Source organism: Theropithecus gelada, chromosome 7b (assembly GCF_003255815.1).
Source record: "Theropithecus gelada isolate Dixy chromosome 7b, Tgel_1.0, whole genome shotgun sequence".
Lineage (NCBI taxonomy): Eukaryota > Metazoa > Chordata > Mammalia > Primates > Cercopithecidae > Theropithecus > Theropithecus gelada.
Genome location: NC_037675.1, coordinates 91,449,554 through 91,472,424, shown reverse-complemented (window position 1 = coordinate 91,472,424; position 22,871 = coordinate 91,449,554). Strand labels below are relative to the sequence as shown.

The window sequence follows — 22,871 nt, the reverse complement described above, 5'->3', positions numbered from 1 at the left end:
TTTTTCGGGGGATTTGTGTCAGTTCTGATAATCTCCATGATTGACCAGACCAATGCTGGTCAATAGAATTTATGTGATAATGGAAATATTTTATATCTGTGCTGTTCAATATACTAGTGAAATACGGGAGTCACTACTGAGCACTTAAAATGTGGCTAGTGCAATGAAGAGACTGACTTAAATTTTATTTAATGTCAATTAACAAGTATCTCACGTGGCCTGTGGCTGCCATCCTAGTGCAGATAGAGACCATTTACATTTAATGTAGTTGTTTATACGACTGGACTTAAGTCTACCATTTTACTATTTGTCTAGTTTGTCCCCACTATTTTTGGCTTCTCTGTTCCACCTTTCCTGACATCTTTTGGATTAACTGGGTCTTTTTTAGTTAATAGAGTATTTTTCAGAGCAGTTTTAAGTTCACAGCAAAATTGAGAGGAAGGTACACATTTCCCAAATACTCCTGGTCCCACACACACACATAGCCTCCCCCACTATCAATATCTCCCAACAGAATGGTCCATTTGTTATAACTGATGAATCTACATTAACACATTATTGAAGTCCATAGTGTGTATTAGGGTGCACTTTTGGTACTGTACATTGTAGGGGTTTGGACAAATGTATAATGACATGATCCATCATTATAGTATCAGACACAGTAGCTTCACTGCCCTAAAAATCCTCTAGACTCTGCCTATTCATCCTACCACCTCCACTCCTGCAACCTCTGGTCTTTCAACTGTCTCCAAAGTTGTGTCTTTTCCAGAATGTCACATAGGTATAATCATACAGTATGTAGTCTTTTCATATTGGTTCCTCTCACCTGGCAACGTGGATCTACGATTCCTCTGTGTCTTTTCATGCCTTGACAGCTCATTTTCTGAAGAGTGCTGGATAATATTCAATTATCTGGATGTACCACAGCTTATTTATCCATTCACCTATTAAAGAACATCTTGGTTGCTGCCAAGTTTTGGCAGTTATGGATAAAACTGCTATAAACATCTGTGTGCAGGTTTTTGTGTGGACATAAGTTTTCAACTCCTTTGGGTAAATATTAAGAAGTGCAATTGCTGGATCATATGGCAACTATATTTAGTTTTATAAGAAGCTGCCAAATTGTCTTCCAAAGTGGCTGTACCATTTTGTATTCCCATGAGCAATAAATGACAGTTGCTGTTGCTCGATATCCTTGCCAGCATTTGGTGATGTCAGTGTTCTGGATTTTGGCCATTCTAATAAATGTGTAGTGGTATCTCATTGTCTTAATTTATACTTCTCTGATGACATATGATGTGTGGAGCATCTTTTCCTATGTGTATTTGCCACTTGTATATTTTGGTGAGGTGTCTCTAGCCTATTTCTTTTTTTTTTTTTTTTTTTTTTGAGACGGAGTCTCGCTCTGTCGCCCAGGCTGGAGTGCAGTGGCCGGATCTCAGCTCACTGCAAGCTCCGCCTCCCGGGTTCACGCCATTCTCCGGCCTCAGCCTCCCGAGTAGCTGGGACTACAGGCGCCCGCCACCTCGCCCGGCTAGTTTTTTGTATTTCTTAATAGAGACGGGGTTTCACCCTGTTAGCCAGGATGGTCTCGATCTCCTGACCTCGTGATCCGCCCGTCTCGGCCTCCCAAAGTGCTGGGATTACAGGCTTGAGCCACCGCGCCCGGCCTAGCCTATTTCTTTTTAAGGGACAGTTGCCCAGGCTGGAATTCAGTGGCACGATCATAGCTCACTATAGCCTTGAACTCCTAGGCTCAAGTGATCCTTCTGCCTCAGCCTCTCAGGTAGCTGGGACTACAGGCATGGACCACCATGCCAAGTTTTTTTTTTTTTCCTTGCTGCCCAGACTGGTCTCAAACTCCTGGTTTGGCCCATCTTTTAATCTCATTGTTTTCTCATTGTTGAATTGTAAAAATTCTTTGTATATTTTGGTTAACAGGGCTTTATCAGATAACTGTTGTGCAAATATTTTCTCCCAGTCTGTGGCTGGTCATTTTATTCTCTTAATAGTGTCTTTCTCAGAGCAGACATTTTTATCTATTGGATTTCTAGCTCTATCTTTACATTAAGTGGTTGCTCTAGGGATGAACGTTTCACAGCTCTCTAAGAGCTAACTAACATTGTATCACTTTGGATAAAATACAGATAGCTTACTGTAAAGGGTCCTTTCCTTTTCCCCTCTCTGCATCTATTATGCCATGATTATCATTCAAATTATCTACATATGCTAAAATCCCACCAATTTTTATTTACTTACCTTTTTTTGATATGGAGTCTCACTCTGTCGCCAGGCTGGAGTGCAGTAGCGCAATCTCGGCTCACTGCAACCTCCACCTCCTGGGCTCAAGCTATTCTTCTGCCTCAGTCTCCCGAGTAGCTGGGACTACAGGCACATGCCACCATGCCCAGCTAATTTTATTTTTAGTAGAGACGGGGTTTCACCATGTTGCCCAGGATGGTCTCGATCTGTTGTTCTCGTGATACACCTGCCTTGGCCTCCCCAAGCGCTAGGATTACAGGTGTGAGCCACCATGCCTGCCTATTGTTTACTTTAAACAGTAATACAAAGTTTAAAGAGAAAGAAAGAAGACATCCTTTGTATTTAGTCGGATGTTTACTATTTTCAGTGGCTTTTATTCCTTCTTAAAGATTTGAGTTTCCCTCTGGTAAAATCTGCTGTTAGCCTGAAGAACTTCCTCTAGCATTTCTTGTAATTTAGATCTGCAAATTCTCTTAGTTTCCTTTTATCTGAAAATATTAGGTTTTTTTTTTTTAATTCATTCTTGAAATATATTTTTGCTAGATACAGATCTCTGGGGTGACTTTTTGTTTTTTTCCTTTCGGCATGTTAAAGACGATGTTGCACTGTCTTCTGGCCTCCAATGTTTCTAAAGAGAGGTCAGCAGTCATTTAAATCATTACTCCCTAGTTTCCTGTTGCTGATTTCAATGTTTTCTCTTTAAGTTTGGTCTTCAGTAGACTATGATGCATCTAGATGGGGTTTTCTTTGTATTAATCCTGCTTATTATTCACTGAACTTCTTGAATCTGTAAATTTATGTCTGTCACCAAATTTGGGAGTTTTTTCGGCCATTACTATTTGAACTTTTTTTTTTTTACAGTCTTGCAGAGTTTTAACAGTTGCTTTAATAGCTTTGACTAGAACTTCTTGGGGTTGATCTCCTTTGTCTCTTGAGAATGAGGCAAAATTTTTTTATTCAGATAGTAATTTTGGATTGTATCCTAGACATTGTATTTAGTGTATAATTTATGTTGTAGAAACTCGGGATTCTCTTATATTCCTCTGAAAAGAATTATTATTTTAAAACATGCAGTTAACTTGGTTGAACTCAGCGATAAAACTGTCTCCCCTGCAGTGGGAAGTAGTTCAACTTTTAGTTCAGTTCTTTTAGTCTTAGTCCTGCATGCATAGTTCAGTGGTCAGCTAGAGATGTGGGCAGTTTATATACAGAATTTAGGAATCCCCTCTCTAGCTTGCTTTTCTGTTATTTCCCCCTTTACTCTTGAGAGGCTGTGGTGCTCTGAACTCTACTCTGGTTCCTCAAGCCAGCGAGACTGTAGATTGTACACTGGAGGCTTACCTGTCCTGCAAGGTGCATGGACACCTGGCCTCAGGCTAACGGTGGTAAAAAACAGGAAACTCACACAGTCCCGTGCTCGTCCTCCAGTTACGGACTCCTCTCCAGTATCTGCCTGCTTTTGGTCTATTTCAGTATCTTAAGAAGTTGGTTTTTAAAGAAGGTTTTTTCCAGAGCTTACAGTTTTTATTTGCTAAAGAGTTGGTCCAATAGGAACTCTTTGGCTCTGCGAAAAACCTGAAGTCACCTGGTTTTCCCCAACATTGTATAATGACATTTTCAAACATATCAAAGAATTTTACAATGGCAGCTTGCAAATTGACCACTGAGATTGGACAATTAAATTTTTCTATACTTGCTTGATCATGTATCTACTTGTCCATTAATATATCTTACATCTTATGCATTTCAGAGTAAACTGCTGACATCCATATACTTGCCCCTAAATACTTCAGCATGTGTGTCATTAACTGGAATTCAACAACTGTTTAGGTTTTTCCTTTCTGATGTAGAATTTACATACCACAAATGCACATATCAGGACTTACACTGAGTGTTTTAAAAATCAGCTTTATTGAACTATAATTTATATCCAATAAAAATTACCAATTTAGTATATAATTCAAGTTTTATTAAATGTTACCAATGCCACAATTACGGTAGAAACATTTCTATAACCTCTAAAAGTTCCCTCATGCAGTCAAGTCCTTCTCCCGACCCTTGCACTTACTTTCAAGCCACTTAAGTCTACTTTGAGCACAAGTGGGTGCCACTCCCAAGAACAGGAATTGGAGCCCCTTCACTGCCAAATGTGTTCTGGGGGTGGGGGTTGGGGGCAGGGACACAGAAGGAATGGAAAAATGGAACCAGGTCTCAGACTGGGCTCTTCAAAAGCATCTCCAGGTTGTCTCTAGAAAGTAGTTAAGTGGCTCATTAAAGCCATTAAGTCTGCTCCTCTACCTAAAGGCAGATTCGGCCAATCCAAGCACAACTAAAGATGCTCATTTCTTGAGTGTGCTATGGTATTAGGGGAGAACAAGAAGCAGAAGTTTGCTCTCATCTTTAAGAAGGCTGAAACCTCAGACAAGCTCATACTTCTTTGAGCTTCAATTTCTTCATTTATAAAATGGACTTCCTCCTGTGGGTGAAGTGGGACATGCCAGGCACGTAATAGACATCCAAATATTTACTGCATGGATGCATTCTGGCAAATGGCAAGGTTCTTGGCCAAGTAATTATTTTTAATCCCCAGCATGTTGTTTCTGATATCAAAGGGAAGGTGGCTGTGTATCCTTTCTTTGCAAACTTAGGAGTTTCTCGTGTCAAACGTAGACATTCTCCTAACATGTAAAAACACTTGTCCGACCCTTCCCACCACACAGGTGACCCTCTCTCCGGCCACTTCTCCCCAAGCCATTCGGTGGCCAGTCACCAGCCCATTTTTCACACCCCCACCAGTGGTGCACACTGCCCAGGCCCTTCTCCCTCGGACCTCCCAGGTAGCACATCACAACTCCTTCCTTCCTTTCAGATAAGCCTTAGAATCTATCTGTCCTAGTAACTTTCCCTGCTTCCTCCTACCCATTCAGATCCTCCCCTCCCATATGGGTGAGTTTATATCAGGCATCTGAACCAAAAGGTCAGCGGTTCCCAGCAGGAGATGAGTGGCTCTGTATGAGGGGCTTTACTGACTGTGAGGCCAGCCCAGCCGGCCAACCTAAAGGCCCTCACCTCTACCTTCTCCCTCTTCACCAGCTATCAACTCACTCTTGGGGTTCACATTAACATGCATTCCCTAATTCCCCCAACCCCACCAATCAGATGCTGCCACTTCTTTCTGGGAGGCAGCAGGTATCAGTAACGGTACTTGCAGGACAGGAAGTGCACTGGTTAGCTCTGCAGAGTTGTTCAGGGTGTGCTTCTGGGAGGCTCAGTCTAGGGGTGAAGACTTCCTTGTGAGCGGAGCCCCTTTCTGTGGGATGCAAAAAGGGGCTCCAAGGCCAAAATTTTTAAATCTATCCATCTTCCAGAAACAACTTCCATTTAGTAGTCTGGAAGCAATATATGTGGAAGAATGCTAGTTTCCAAAAGACATGGGTTTTATTTTCTACACTTAATTGCCCCAGAGGCTGCCAGTTGGTTCCAAGCACTTTTATTTACTGCTAACAAATACAAATCATTACAACCCACATTTCTGAAGTTCTTGCCACTGGTCAAGAGCACCGCTTCATTTGATCCTTGTAACAACCCCATGAGGCAGGAAGGACAGGTATTAGTCCTGTCCTTCAAATGAGAACAGGAAGACTCAGAGGCGTTACTGCAGTGCCTCGAGGTCTTACAGCTTGGAGGAAGCAGAGCTGGGACTAGACAATTCTAATGAACCCTGAGTGTCTTGTGGCTGAGTCACCTGAGTATCTGGTGGCTGAGTCACCTCTCAGGCTTTGGTTGGATCTCAGGCCATGACCAGGTGAGTATCTGTCTTCATTCAGGGTGGATGAATGAGGGAACCTGGAAAGGAACACACACATAGATATGTACATTGAAGCAAAAATCAGTCTATTGTGTGCTACACACAGATATTTTCATTAAAAAGTGCTGGTCATGGAGTGAGCACAGTGGCTTACTCCAGGAGTTCCAGACCAGCCTGGGCAATATGGCAAAACCTTGTCACTACTAAAAAAAAAAAAAAAAAAAAACCCAAAATTAGCTGGGTATGGTGGTGTGTGCCTGTAGTCCCAGCTACTCGGGAGGCTGAGGCAGGAGAATTGCTTGAGCTTGGAAGGTCAAGGCTGCAGTGAGTTATGATTGCACCATTGCACTCCAGCCTGGGGGACAGTGCTGACCCTGTCTCAAGAAAAAAAAAAAGTGCTGGTCATGACTCTTTAAATTGATTTCACCCTCTCCAGCCTGGGCGACAGTGCTGACCCTGACTCAAAAAACAGAAAGTGCTGGTCATGACTCTTAAATTGATTTCAGGATTCACTAAAGGGTGGTGACCTATAGTTTAAAAAATCACTGTTGTAGGACACAAGGGTTCACTAATTTATGCGGCTTTTTCAAGAAACTTTAAAAAATAGTTCTCTACTTGGTTTCCTTTTGCTTTTCAATAAATTCTACAAGTTTGCACAAATTATTTAAGAGGCATAAGGTTTCTGTGGTGCAATATTAATAGGTCAGCTAGAAACGCTTCTCACCCTGGAGGAGACATCGGGCATTTTCCGCCTCCCTTTGGAGAACTTCTGCTCCCTCCCTCCCCATCAGGGGCAGCCCCAGGATCTGGAGTAATTGGATCAGGAACGGACTTGTGACTCAAGATGGCCAATTCCATGTGTCCAGGGACTTTTGCTGGGGCTGTGGAGCTGGAAGAAAGATGGGATTCTAGCGCCATGGGGGAATCTTGGCCTCCACGTGTGGAGAGCTTGCTTGAGAATGATGCCCATATTCTGGAAAGCAGAGCTGAAAGTTGGAGACAGTCTGTTACATTAGGGATTCCCTGGCTCCAGCACACTGGCCAGACTTTTGTTCATTGTACAAATCTAATTAACCTGGTTTCTCGTAACCATAAAAGAAACCTAATGTATTCTTTCATAAAAATATTCATAAAATATTGAATAGCAAACATTTGAGGCTTTTAAATGTTAGTAATGTCAATTATATGAGAACAAAATCAGCATTCAGTTGTCATGTTAATTTCTAAAGAACCTATGAGCAAATAGCTATCCAGGGCATATTCAGTAGCATCATCTACGTCCTCAGGTCCAGAAAGGGATAGCATTGGCTTAGCTAGGACAGACTTAGCACCTCAGATGGGGCACAGATCTTGTTCATTAACCAGCTGTGTAACCCTGAACCTTATTTTTCCCTCTATATAATAAAATGAAGATAGTATCACCTGCCCCATTGTGTGAAGATATATATACAATTACCTATGATCATAAATTATGATTTAAGTTACCCATAATAAATGCCCCATGGATGCAATTTCCCCTTTGCCTTTCCTTTCTAAGCTTCTCTTTGTGTGTATTGAAAAAGGAGACTGATCCAGATGCCTTCCAGTTCTTAATAAAAGCAGTGGACGCCATGTGGTGGCTTGCGCCTGTAATCCCAGCTATTGGGGAGGCTGAGGCGGGAGGACTGCTTGAGGCCACAGTGAGTGATGATCGTGCCATAGCACTCCAGCCTGGGTGATAGAGCAAGATTCCATCTCTTTAAAAAAAAAAAAAGAAATGCAAGGGGCTCTTTGAAAACCTTGCTACAAAGGGAACAGGAGACACTGAAACGTGCCTTAGATACATGAACCATAAAGTTGGTCAGACTGCGGAGCTTCTTCTAGGCCTACTGTGAATAAAATATAATTTATACACATCAGTTGAATTCTGCTTTAAAACAGACTTGATTGGAACTCTGTGAAATATGGGACAGGAGTTGCACCAAGACTTGCAGGCTCTGCCCTGTGTCTGCACACCACCTACCACCTGCTACTGTGGGCTGCCTCTTGCCCTCCCCATCTCTGGTATCTCCCATGCTGCCTTCTCTTCTGACACTGGTCTCATTCCTCCAGCGCTGTGCTTTAGACCTAGCGAGTCAACAAAAACGGTGGGTTTCAGAAAATTTAATAGATCATACTTAACAGTGCAAAGCGTTCAGCCCTTGATGCTCTTACCTGAAAGGAGCCCACTCTACTTGCAGGTCTGGCTTTAATAATTCAGTGGCTCAGTCCTGCATATTGATGCGACATTTAGTGGGTGACTTTATGTGCTGCTAGTTGGTTCTGTCACGTCAACCATGATTTGCTGTTACAGTGGATGAAGGCGTACCCAGTCTTGTATATATAGTTACATATCACGTATGCCAAGTGTATTAGTCCATTTTCATACTGCTATGAAAAAATACCCGAGACTGGGTAATTTATAAAGAAAAAGAGGTTTAATGGACTCACAGTTCCACGTGGCTGGGGAGGCCTCACAATCATGGCAGATGGTGGAGAAGCAAAGGCACATCTTAACATGGTGGCAGGCAAGAGAGCACGTGCAGGGAAACTCCCATTTATAAAACCATTAGTTCTCATGAGACTTATTCACTATTACAAGAAGAGCATGGGAAAAACCCGCCCCCATGATTCAGTTACCTCCCACCAGGTCCCTCCCACGACATGTGGGTATTATGGGAGGTACAATTCAAGATGAGATTTGGGTGGGGACACAGCCAAACCATATCGCCTACCCCTTGGCTGGACCTTGGGAACATCTGCTGCCTGGATCCTCAGAGCAGTATAGGATGACTCTGGAGCTAAAATGCCTGGGTTCAAATTCCAGCTCCACCACTTGCCAGCTATGCGACTTTTCAAAAATAACTGTAATTTTTCTGTCTGTAAATGGGGATAATGACGGTACATCCTTGATAAGGTTATGAAAATTAAATAAACACAAAACACATAGAAGAGTTCCTGGCACAAAGTGCTCAGTGCTGGCTGGCCAATGTTAATGCTCAAGGACCAGTGGACACAGACCAGGCTCAGAGTTGATCACCAGCCTCCAGGGAGGCTTTGGTCATGTCATTGCTGACATTCCCAGGAGCATATGGCCACAGACCACCTTTGATCTCTCGTTTTTTGGATGTGTGAATCCTATTATATAAGCAATGGCCACCTAACTTACTAGTTGATAAAAACACAATAAGAAATTGTACAGTTTATGGTACTCTTTTGTCCTGGATTTGCTTGAAATAAGTAGGCTACTAAACTTGGAAAATTTTTCAAAGATTTTGTAAGATGATCTGACCTAGGCATAATATGGAGTTAGTACCATATTCACACTGGAAATCACGTAATTTATATTAGGGATAACTATATAACTTCCACTAAAGAATCCAGGAAAACCAAGCTCAACTTGTGTGTAGTGCGATGCAGGAAGGTGTGCACTTTCGAGACAGCAGAGTCTTGGTTCCATTGCTTACTGGGGGCTTTAAGTTATTTAACTCCCTTGAACCTCAGTTTCCTCATCTGTAAAATAGGTCTAATAAGGCTGGGCATGGTGGCTTATGCTTGTAATCCCAGCACTTTGGGAGGCCTAGCCAGGCAGATGGCTTGAGCTCAGGAGTTCAAGACCAGCCTGGGCAACATGGCAAAAGCCCGTCTCTACTAAAAATAGAAAAATTAGCTGGGCGTGGTGGCAGGTGCCTGTAGTCCCAGCTACTTGGGAGAATCATTTGAACCCGGGGGGTGGAGTTTGCAGTGAGCTGAGATTGTGCCACTGCACTCTAGCCTGGGTGACAGAGCAAGACTCTATCCAAAAAAGAAAAGAAAAAAGGAAAGAAGGAAAATAGGGCTAATAATGGTATATTCTTCAGGAGGTTGATGGGAGGATTAAGTGTAAAGCACTCAGGCACAGGCACTGAAACACTGGAAGAACTCAGGAAACATAAGCTGTTACTGTTAGGTGGAAAAATACAGCCTTCCAAATCAGGGGCATGCAGCTTCATGCCAACAGAGCAGAGGTGAGGGTTTCCTCAGTTAGGGAGAAGTAACTGTTAAACCTCAATGGGAGAAGGATAGAAGCAGTTTCCTCAAAAACATTAGGCATGCTGTGGTCAGTCCCCACCCCTCCCACCCCCTCCTAAAAAAAAGAAAAAAAAGAAAAAAGACCTCTGAGTAGAACTGCTTGTTTTCTGTGTTCCCACGTGTTTTTGATTATTCTTGGGGCGTTACTTAACTTCCCATGTGTGCCATCAGCTGTGCCAGAAAGCACAGGGTAGTGACCCTACCCCCGGTGGCCTGGCTCAGCCCTGCTGTTCCCTAGGCCCCTCAGCTTGGCAAGGGGCACAGCACTGGTGTCAGGGGTTGGGCCTGGACACCTACCAAGTGTAAATTCCTTGACCATGACTTTCCCTAATGTGACTTCAATGTTATCTATTCAGCCCATTCTGCAGAACTTCTCTCTCCATGTCCAGGTGGGCCCCCCCAGGGCCTAGAGGAATACTATTCCAAGTGTGAGTACTACTGCCAGACTTGGAGTAGTACTCCTCTAGGCCTGGGAGGGCCCATCTGGAAATGGAGACTCAGCAAGGCCGGCTGGTGCTGAGTTCAGAAAGTCAAGCATTCAGAAACTTCCATAGCAATTGACAGTGTTGAGACAATCTAAGCACCTGACTTTATATTCTAAAAATGTTATCCACAATAGATTGGGGGAAAAAACAGTCCATCTCCTTACATATAGCCTACCACACTGCCCAGGAGCTCTGGTTGTACAGTCCAGCAGTTAGCAGAAGAGGCTTTGGGTGCTGTCTGACCTGAGTTCAGGTGCTGCTAAAGCACATTTTCTAGAAGCATGACCTTGGACAAGCATTTTACCTTTTGAATTTCCTTCTGGAAAATATAGACAATCCTAATGACCTACCTGTAACAGTGACAGCAGCAAGCACTTGTACTATTTTCATGCTGTGCGGGTGTGGCTTAACACTTTATAGGTACTAAGTCACCAGACACATCAACCCTCTACAAAGGGTATTATTACCACCTCTTTCATTTTGTAGGTGGGGGACCATGGCACAGAGAAGTTACATAACTTGGTCTAGTCTGCACAGCCAGTAAGTGGCAGAGCTGAGATTCAAACCCTGGCCACCTGACTCCAGCTCTGAGCTCTGACCCATTTTGCCAATCCGCCTCCTTGTGCTGTTATGTGGATCAGATAAGCAATGTACCCATGTGACCCTACACAGTCATTGTCTAGCTGTCAATCTGCCACCATCATCTTGATTAGCTGGGTCCTGCTCCAGAGCAGGCCAACTGACTGCAGCTGTGATGAGGATGCCCTGCTGACTGCGAGGCTTGCCTGGCACTACCCAGAAGCCTATGCTGCCCCTGCCCCAACCTGGGTGGGACCAGTGCATGGTGAGAATCGCATTCTTTGCCACAGTCCTTTGGACACTCGGATTAAACTGCCGTGCCAGCCCCACCATGATGTCAGCTTTCACTACCAGCCCCGGGCTCTCCCTGTTTCCTTTTATGGCTGTTGGGCTCATCTGATGTTGAGTTGGAATGTTTTTGTACATAGAGGGGAGGGTCACAAAAGGTTTAAGGCTTAGTTTTCTTACCTGCAAAATAAACTGGTTAAATTAATTCAGTAGCTTTTCAAGTTTATTTTTAAAAAGCTGAACACAGACAAACACATGCAAAACCCCAGATAATATCCTTTACAGAATCCCAGTATGTAAAACAGATAAAGCAGAGCTTGTCTGTGGGAAGGTGGGAGGCCCTGCAGCCCTGTCTCCCTGCCTCCTCCTTTATCGCCACACCCCCACTGCAGCCTACAAGGTTCCTAAGGTACTTTTGGAAAATCCTAGGCCTCTGAGGAACATTTGAAAGACTACTTTAGCAAATCTTTCAAGACTAACATTCAACTCTATCCTTTTAAATTATAAGATAAAGAGGTTGATGACAAACTGGAAATCAGCCTCATGCAGAAGAAAACAAACAAGGTCTAAAGCACTCTAGGGAGAACGCAATGCACACAAAGCACAAAGACACTGAAGCTCTGAGCCCAGCTGGCTGTGTGGCCCTGGGGACACCCTTAACCTTCTAGGCCTTAGCTTCCTCACTGGTGAATTTAAGGCACCAAATTAAGTCACCTTTTAGGATTTTTCCCAAAATACTTGTGTGCTTTTGGATGTTTCTATGAGCTGTTCTCTATGGAAATTTCTGGGGATAGAAGAGACACTCATTTACCCTGGGCAGGTGTTTGGGTTTGGTGGGACTAAGCAGTGAGGCAGCCAGCAGGGTGCCAGGGAGAGAGAAGCCTCGTAAAGCTGAAGCTGAAAGCTATGAAAAGCTGCTGTGAGGACAGTCAATACAATTCTTAGCTGCAGGGGACTGAAACGGCACATCAGTCTCTGAGACAGATCCTACGGGCATCCCCTAGGATCACCTCCAGCGACCCCGCAAGACGTACTCAGAAAGCTGAGAGAGGGCATGGGTGAAAAAGGAAATGATCACGTTCTTCCTGGGTAAAGTTCTGGTGGAATGAAGGGTGCCTTTCTGGATGGAGGGTGGAAGCACAAAGTCAATCTTCAGTTCCCAACAGCTGACAGCACCAAGAGATTCTAAGTCACTGTGAGGATAATTTTATATCTATACACGCTGAGCATCCCTAATCTGAAAATCTGAAATGCTCCAAGATCCAAAACTTTTTGAGTGCTGACATGATGCTCCAAGTGAAAATTTCCATGCCTGACCTCATGTGATGAATCACGGTCAAAAGGCTGTCAAAACTTTGTTTCATGCATAAAATTACTTAAAATATATAAAACCACCTTTAGGTTATTGTCTATAAGGTGTATATGAAACATAAATGAATTCTGTGTTTGGATTTGGGTCCCATCCCCAAGATATCTCATTATGCATTTGCAAATATTCCAAAATTCAAAAAAATCAAAAATCTGAAACACTTCTGGTCCCAAGCATTTCAGACAGGGGATACTCAACCAGTACATATTTTTGGCATACAGAAGTTCACTAGTTTTCTTTCCAAAACATAAAAGTGGATTAAGAAAATAATACTTTTTTTTATTGAGAATGTTAATGTCCATTAAAAGTATAACCAACATCCATTCATCAGAGTGACCTTTGCAGATTTTGTAGGGGTACAAGTAAGACTTTAAGGGAAGTGAACATCCAGTACAAAGAAGAGATTCCATGTTTGTGGCTCAATGTCTTACACTTAAATTTCACAGTGCCTCAAGATTCTCAGGAGGGCACCCACATGTTCCCATGCGTATCCGGTGCTTTGACATAAGGAATGTTCCATATCCATGGCCGATCTGGGGGAAAAACACATTATGTAATATTTATTTGAATAGGATCATAGAAAATGCACTCACCTGATGGCATAAAAGCACTTATGTGCTTGACTCTAAACTGTGGTAGAATATTTTCTGAACCAAGCCCAGAAGATTTTCCCCCTTCAGACAACAGCTTTTAGCAAAGGTTCCTATCAGGACACTAGGGTGAGTGAACATGGGGAATGAAAAGGTTTGGCTGTGTCCCCATCCAAATCTCATCTTGAATTGCAGCTCTCATAATTCCCACGTGTTGTGGGAGGGACTTGGTGGAGGTAACTGAATCATGGGGGTGGGTCTTTCTCATGCTATTTTCATGATAGTGAATACGTCTCACAAGATCTGACAGTTTTATAAAGGGGAATTCCCCTACACAAGCTCTCTCTTGCCTGCCACCATGTAAGACGTGTCTTGCTTCCCCTTCACCTTCCACCATGATTGTGAGGACTCCACAGCCATGTGGAACGATGAGTCAATTAAACCTCTTTCCTTTATAAATTACCCAGTCTCCAGTATGTCTTTATTAGCAGTGTGAGGACAGACTAATACAGGGAGGCAGTCAGAGACACAGGGGTGAATCCTGGTGCTGCCACTTACTAGCTGTGTCACATTGACAAATCACTTTAACCTGAACCCCAGGTTCCTTATCTGTACCTATGTTGTGGAGCTGTCACGAGGACTGAGAAAAATCCACATAGACATTGTATCTGGCAGACAGAAAAGGCCTAACAAAGGGCAGCAATTCCTTTCTTCTTTTAGGAAGCAGAAGAAAGCAACAGTAGTGGTTGGTACAGCCACGGGTGCAGCTCTCAGCTGGTCAAATGTAACTAAGAGGCCCAGAGTCACATCTGTAAAATGTTTTTATTCTATTGTTAAGGGTTAATAATTTAGGAAACATGAAGGTCTCTGTATAAATAACTGTAGACCAAAGCTGAGGAAAGCAACACGCCTGGGTATGGTACAATGGAAAGAACACTGAGGACCATGTCAAGTCTACCTCCGTCCCTCTTAATATCCTAGGGAAGGCCTATGAGTTATGGCATCAAGTTCCTCCTCTATGGAATGGGAACTAATTACGTTAGCAACTGCCAGGGATTACTGTGGAGCACAAATGAGAACATCTGTGAAAGCTCCTGTTGTAGGTGCTCAATAAATGTGAACTTTTCTTCATTTTAACTGATGTTTCAGAAATTGAAAACATTTCAACAAATCACTTTTACCACACATTGCCACTGCTAGAGTCAAACCATTTCAAAAGAACTATAATATGGGTAGATCGTAAATACATCACAAGGATTAAAAATAACTCCCTATATTATTGTCTTGGTAAGTGTTACAGAGAAACTTCAAGGGGCTGGAATGCGTATTGTAAACTGCCTCTTGGCGGGTCTGGCCTGGACCACCAAGTTAAAGTAGTGTCTCCCAACTGCAAACTCGCCTCTGGGGCAACCTTTCCCTTTCTCTTGAACAGAGGCAGATGGTAGGTCACAGGAAGGTCTGGCAAACAATGGTATCTGCTGCTGTCTTCTTGCAGCCTCACTGTTTGTTCAGAGCCATCATACGAACAGCAGCACCCAGCAGGATAGGTGGGAAAAAATACCAAAGATGGCAGCAAATCATCAGAACACTCCGTCTCTGGCTTTGGGATGGTTTGAAAGCATGAAATCAGACACTTCTTTGTTAACTACACAAGCTTGTTAGAGAGCTATACACCTGAGTCTGTGTTGCATTTTTGTTTCCTAAGAAGCTGAGACTCTGGCAGGGCTGACAGCTCTGACTCCCCATTGCACTCATTGGCCTCAATAAGCCCTTGCTCTCTTCCACTGGAAACTCCATCTGTGCCTGGACTTCTGTTATTACCCATCTTTTCCTGTATGCTATTCTGTTGGGTAACATCAGCTCTGCTTCATTCCCAAGGCCAGCGACACCTGATTCTTGCTATATGAGATATGAGTGCTATTAGACATACTATTCAGCAATGCAGGATTTTTGATGCAAGCATTTAGCACTCAGCCAGTAACTTAAAGATCACTGTTGCATTTACTCCTCTCCCTCAAAATTAGGTCATAAATGACCAAGCAAGGACCTGGTAACCACTCTGTTGGCAAATTCCCTGTAGCTCTGCTTTTTGAGTTTTTAGCCTTTCCAATACAAAAACTAAACTCTGCTGTTTAAATGAGTAGAATGTCTACAGCTGGCTGAAAAGCGCATCACTACCTGGAGGCAAAGCTAGAAAAATAATCATAGGAGGAGAAAAGAAGGTGGTTGTGGTTCTTTTAACTCATCACTCCTGGAAATCAGCATTAATACTCACCGGTTGAGAAGAAAACCTGCTTTAAGCAATCCTCCTAAATTGTCCCATGAGAGGACAACTTGCCTTGTAATAATTCATGCACATGTATTCAAAACATTTGTTGCATGCTGGCTAGGTGCTAGAGATTTGCTAGGTGCTATGGATAGAGGGGAATAAGCCACGCATGAAACCTCACAGGGCTTCTAGTCCAGTGGGGAAAACAGACAAGCAGGCATGCCACAGATGTGGAGTTCTGACCTTTTCCATGTCTGTGTAGCAGTCCCCTAACCTGGCTGACATGAGAAACGCTGGGCACCCTGTTAGAGAACATTTCCAAGGGACACATGCACAGAGATCTTGTTTCAGTAGGTCTGGGTTGTGGCCTGGCAATATGCATTTTTATCAAATTCTAAAGATGATCTTGATGCAGTCAGAGTTTGGGATTCAAGGCTACAGGGGATGGGAAGCTGGCTTTTTTCTGGACTTTAGTGGAAGAATTTAAAAGAGGGGAGGGTCATGACCAGATGTGCATGGTAGCACCGTAGAGGATGGCTTCCAGTGGGAGGAGACCAGAACTGGGAAGGTGAACAAGCAAGCAAGGCTGGGTGAGAAAGAGGAGGCCTACATTAAGGCCATGGTTGGAAGGATGAAAATGACAGCCCATGCGGTTTTGATCTCTTTATATACAGAGTCTCTGTCCCATCTCTCCCTGTGGTCATACTGTGTGCCTCTACTGCCTCTTTGTTAACTCTAGAACTTAGCCCTCCACAGGGAGGCAGTACCATGTAACCGGAAAGGGGGGGTGTGGGCACTGGAACCAGACTGCCAATGGGGCCTTGACCAAGTTACTCTGAGTGCCCTAGATTCCTCATCTAAAAACTGGGGATTGTACCATCGTACTTACCTCATGGGGTTGTGAGGATACAATGAATTAACTCGTGCCAAGTGCTCATATGAGTTCCTGGTACACAAAAGTACTTAATGAATGCTAGCTGCTATTGCGATTACTCACCTCCCTCAATTCACAGAGGATAAGGACTGTCACCCTATGTACTATGTAGGTCTTAACAGTTTCTTTTTTTTTGAATAATCAGATAAATCCAAGTGAAGTACAAAATCCTGTTTAGCCAGGTAATAAGGTCTTTTCTCCAACCCCCTAAGAAATGGCCAGACTTACGACTCTGCTCTCACCCGCAGGCCTGAACACTCACACATACATTTTCCACTGTCATCTCTACGCAAAACTTGATGTATGACCTCCAGAAGCCACTGTCACTGTCTTTGCCTGAGCAGTCACTTTTAATTCTTATACCAGGAATAAGTAAAGTAGGGTGTGGGGGCGGGGTGGAATGCCAGAGAGGAACCAATTATCCTGAAAGATCCAATGCCATTTTACATTGGCCTACACTGAAATCCAGGAATGTACGAGACATGCCAGCTTGAAATGCCAAAGAAAGCTCTAAAGTGTTTTGCACTGATTTACCAAGTTAGTAGAAATGCAATTATTTGTAATTGCGGTATCAATGTTATCTGAAACCCATTAACACCTTTCTCTGTGAACTGCACATATTAATCTGTGACTATATACAGCAGAACAGAACCATCTAACTGGTGTGAGGATAAATTCAACTTGCTGAAACTCAGTACTTATTTATTTCAAAAGAATCAATTTCAATCCTAGATTTCCTTAAGCTTCCTGATTACAAAGTAATTTTAAAAGCTGAACTCGTAGTTCACTTTTAGCCTTCTGTTTGCGCTATGAAACAAAAATAGATTTTACTAAAGGAGATGGCCAAAATCATTCTAAAAAATGTTTTGGGTTCTTAATTTAAAAAAAAAAAACTTCATTTCTGAAGACCTTTCAAAAACAGGTCCTTAAAAATGAAACATATCAACAATTTTTTTTCTTTTTTTTTTTTTTTGAGACAGAGTCTCGCTCTATCACCCAGACTGAAGTGCAGTGGCAGGATCTCAGCTCACCGCAACCTCCACCTCCCAGGTTCAAGTGATTCTCCTGTCTCAGCCACCCAAGTAGCTGGGATTACAGGCACGTGCTACCACGCCCAGCTAAATTCTGTATTTTTAGTAGAGACAGGGTTTCACCATGTTGGCCAGGCTGGTCTTGAATTCCCGACCTCAAGTGATCTGCCCACCTCAGCCTCCCAAAGTGCTGGGATTACAGGTGTGAGCACCACACCCGGCCATACCAACAATTTAAAGCAATATACCTTTTGTGCATTTTATTTGGAAAGGATAATCCAATCAACTTTGTTTCCCTTAGAAAAATACTTTATGATTCTGGACTCTAGCAATAATTCTAACAGGTTTAGACTGAAGTTTATTCTGCTACTATCTGAATGTAGGGGACTATTTAAAATTAATAAGGCAGTGGGAGAATGGTTAGACCATTTAGGAACCGATGGTTTTAAAACCTTTTGGAGGATTATGTATATTATGTATGTGCTAAATCTACATTATGCATACCTCATGTGCCAGCTTTTAAGGACCTCTTCAGCTGGGCGCGGTGGCTCACGCCTGTAATCCCAGCACTTTGGGAGGCCGAGGCGGGCGGATCACAAGGTCAGGAGATCGAGACCATCCTGGCTAACACGGTGAAACCCTGTCTCTACTAAAAAAAAAAAAAAATACAAAAAGCCGGGCGTGGTGGTGCGTGCCTGTAGTCCCAGCTACTTGGAGGCTGAGGCAGGAGAATGGCGTGAACCCAGGAGGCGGAGCTTGCAGTGAGCCGAGATGGTGCCACTGCACTCCAGCCTGGGCGACAAAGCGAGACTCCGTCTCAAAAAAAAAAAAGGACCTCTTCTATTAAACAACTACATTTACAAATTATACTTGTTAACAATTATGTACACCCTGGTAAACACCAATTTAACCAATCAATCAAAGTTAACATCACCAGTAATTAGACAGATCAATAGGATGTGTCTCCTGATATGATGCACCAGGAAGAACACATTACTTCTTTGGTATTCTTGGTAAAAGTGCATAACCTAGGTCTAATTATAAAGAAACAGTGAGTGGAAAACCCAAAGTACAATGTTCCTCAGAGTTTATAAAATAACTGGTCTATGCTATGCAATGTGTTGATGTCATGAAACAAAAAATTGTGGAACTGTTCCAAATTAATGGAGACTAAAGAGACATAACTCAATAACTTTCTCTTTTGCTATAAAGGATATTATTGAGGAAACTGACGAAATGTGAATAGTTTTGAATCAATGTTAGCTGCTGATATTGATCACTGTACTGTAGTTATGTAAGATAATGCCTTTCTTTTAGGAAATATACAATGAAAATATTTAGGGATAAAATGACATCACATTTGCTACTCTCAAATAGATCAGAAAAGTTAATATGAGAGAGGATGTAAATGTGATAAAATATTGACATTCGGGGAACTTGGGTAAAGAGTATATGGGAATTCTTTGTACTCTTCTTGTAACTGTTCTGTAAATTTGGAATTATGCCAAAAATTTGAAAGAAAAAATACTATATAAGGACTCATATGTATTTTAAAAAAATAATGAAAACGAAACAACCTTCTTAATAGACTATAACTAATACCTCTGAAGCTTTGCATGTTCAATTACTTCTTAAAGGAGTCATACAATTTATTAAGTCCAAATAAGATAGGCTTTATTTCACCCTTAGCTCATTACTTTCTCACCCTTTACTGTCTCAATAGCATATAACAAAGTGAATATAAGCTAAGAAGAGAGTGCAAAGCAGATGCCCTTGGAAGAAAGGTTAAGATTACACAGTGATCTATTTTGCTTCCTCTTCAAAATCAAGGTCACACAGCAAGTGGGACATATGGAAAAAATTTGTGTTAGATTTTAAAAGGTGGTGATTTTGCTTTATAAAAGCCTTCTTTGGGCCAGGTGTGGTGGCTCTCACTTGTAATCTTAACACTCTGGGAGGCTGAGGCAGGAGGACTACTTGAGCCTAGGAGTTCAAGACCAGCCTGGGCAACACAGTGAGACCCCATCTCTACAAAACATTTTTAAAAAATTAGCTCGGCATGATGGTGCGCACTGTAATGCCAGCTACTCAGGAGGCTGAAGTGGGAGTATCACTCGAGCCCAGCAGTGTGAGGCTGTAGTGAGCTGAGACCATGCTACTGCACTCCAGCCTAGGTGAAAGAGCGAGACACTATCTTTTAAAAAAAAAAAAGGCCGGGCCGGTGGCTCAAGCCTGTAATCCCAGCACTTTGGGAGGCCGAGACGGGTGGATCACGAGGTCAGGAGATCGAGACCATCCTGGCTAACCCGGTGAAACCCCGTCTCTAGTAAAAAAATACAAAAAAAAAAAAAAAAATAGCCAGGCGAGGTGGCGAGCGTCTGTAGTCCCAGCTACTCGGGAGGCTGAGGCAGGAGAATGGCGTAAACCCGGGAGGCGGAGCTTGCAGTGAGCCGAGATCTGGCCACTGCACTCCAGGCTGGGCGACAGAGCGAGACTCCGTCTCAAAAAAAAAAAAAGGCTTCTTTTAAAATGACTGCTATTAGTAAAATGGCTTTGGTTAAGTATGATTTTTCAGGGGAAGAGGAATGTAAGTTTGATGAGAGTGAGGATTTGTGCCTGTCTTGTTTGCCAACATATTCCAAGTACCTAGATGGTGTCTGCACACAATAGGCTCTCAATAGAGATCTGTGGAGGGAATGAATAAACAGCAACTACTGCACCAAGCAAGGAATACTGGTAGCTGAGTCTTAGTTGTTGCTTTCCTTTGATCATTTTCTTGGTTTCAAGATACCTGGTAGCCTCTTGCATTGAGCTTTACTTCATTCACAGCAGTATATTCCTTTGCTAAGCTTTCTGTACAGTCTTCTGTCTTAAAAAAAAACCACTGACAAGATCTTGGAGGTGTTACAATGGCTTGAAGATCACTTTTTAAAATGAAGTGCTTTTCAAATGTTCTTAACCACTCACTTTTTCAATCTTGGTAAATGCCTTTCTATAGTCTATACGGCTCTTCAGGAATGTTGGCTATATATGAACTGGTGATACTGAATTACTAATACTGTCCTACATGCAACTGAGGCAGTGTAGAAGACAAAACAGTACCAATATTAAATAAAATGCTCCAGTCTCTCTTGTATGTATCTTTATTTTTTTAAAAAAAATATTATTTTAGCTTAAGCATACCTTGAGATTATATGTATCTTTCAAAAGAAATGCTGAAGAAACAAACAAAACTCATTTAAACACTGGAAAGCATTCTGCTTGCTGGCCAAATAAAAGATGTATCATTCCATGGTCTAAGACACTATACCTAGTTGTAAACTTCTAAGTTCCTGGGAATGCTTACTTTACTTTACTGGAAGGAAAGGGACCTTGGAACATTTTTTTTTTTTTTTTTGAGACGGAGTCTTGCTCTGTCGCCCAGGCTGGAGTGCAGTGGCCGGATCTCAGCTCACTGCAAGCTCCGCCTCCCGGGTTTACGCCATTCTCCTGCCTCAGCCTCCCGAGTAGCTGGGACTACAGGTGCCCGCCACCTCGCCCGGCTAGTTAGGCTCTTCTAGCGCTTCCATTTTTGCCTTCTTAGTCCTTTGAAGATTAGGACTAAAGAAATGAAGGCGGTGGAATCCAGTCAGGGTGCAGGGTTGGAGATGGGACGTGCAGGGCCCAAGGCCAGACCCCAGCAGATAAAGCCTAATCAGTCAGTCCCCACTTCCAACAGGGAGGAGGAGAACTTGGGTTAAAAAAAAAAAAAAGAAAAGGAAGAAAAGGAACCTGAAGAACAGATAAGGGGAGAAAAAGACAAAAGTAGCACGAAGCCAAAAGAGGGAAGAAGAGGTAGACAGGTTTAGGGACAGACTTGCACAAGCTTTAGATATTTAAAAATCACCAGCTCACCATGGAAAAGGGGAGGGAATTCACACTAATTCAACATCTACTGTTGCCAGGAACTGAACTTCGCATTTTAATAACAATTACAATAAAAGCAGCTAATGTTTATTGACTGCTAGCTCTGAGATAAGTACTTTATAGATAATCTCAGTTAATCTTTTCAATAACCCTATAAGGTAGGTACTCATAGTTCCTTATTGTGTAGACAGAGACACTAAAACCTAGAGAAAGTAAATAAATGTTCAAGTCTATTTAGCAAGTTGTGGAGTTGGCACATAAACATGGCCTGACTTTAAAGCAGGCTTTTCCTGGTTTTTTTTTTTTTTTTTTTTTTTTGGTGGCAGGTAAGGTGCTGACAGACTGCTTTAAATTCTGATAAGAATCCTGATAGTCTTGCTATGGAAAACGAAATATGCATGAATACACAACAAATTAGGAGGACTCAACAGAAAGGCTATAGGGAATTTCCACACTTTAGAAAGAAGAAAAAGAATGCCTCCTAAAACTTAGTCTCAAACTATTGATTAGAGAAATACAAAGTTACCAGCAAGAGGCAGGACGGCACACTGGACAGCATGAGATAGGATTAACTTTGTTAGATGTGTCAACACAATCTAAGAAAGGGCCCATCAGACAGAGGAGGCTTGGTTCACCATGAAAGCTGAGAATGGTTAGTGGGTGGGGAAGTTGTGAGATCCCATGAAACACTGTCGAGGGAACAGAGGAACCTACTGGGCAAGGCTGAGCTTGGTAAGAACTGGAGATTTTGGGGTATCAATGAGTGATGTCATTAAAATTTGCCAACTGAAAAAAAATCTTTTCTCTGTTCAGATTTAACACTGGCTCAGACACCTGCAGATTATAATTTGGTTACTCATGTAGGCCTCTCCTTTCCAGTGGAGAATATGCTGATTTGGTGATGTAATTTGCCATTTTAAATTAAGTGTGTCTCGATTATATATCTCATCCTGTCTGAGTTTGCTAAGTGTGGACCCACCTTAAAGACAGATATTCTCAGGGCTGATAAAAGCAGCAGAGCAGCCTGTGAGGCTGGGATACATGCAGGCCGGACATAGGTGGGTACACTGATGCCAGCCAGCCTTCCTCTGAGGACATCTGAACCTTCTGTAGCTATTCCTATTATGTTTCTACTGTGAAAGATACTTGGTGACTGCCCTTAAGATTCAATGCATGCAGTTTTCAAAGTGTGGCCCCTGGGGACCTCCCTTTTGAGGGTTTGTGAGCGTGCTGGTTGGGAGGGTCTGTGAAGTCAACACTA

The 22,871-nt window shown here is 42.7% G+C and overlaps 1 protein-coding gene across 3 annotated transcripts in view; it reads right to left on the bottom strand.

Annotated features, from left to right (window-relative positions):
* Positions 1-11,715: 11,715 nt before the first annotated feature.
* TDP1 (tyrosyl-DNA phosphodiesterase 1) overlaps positions 11,716-22,871 on the bottom strand; it is an 89,061-nt gene continuing 77,905 nt past the window's right edge. For 2 of the 3 annotated variants that reach the window (XM_025390901.1, XM_025390900.1), the window contains one exon: positions 11,717-13,413. In XM_025390901.1, the coding sequence (XP_025246686.1) occupies positions 13,340-13,413 (74 nt within the window). In that variant the 3' untranslated portion in view covers positions 11,717-13,339. Of the gene's footprint in view, positions 13,414-22,871 lie in introns of all 3 variants that reach the window. The other variant, XM_025390902.1, reaches the window with a different exon arrangement.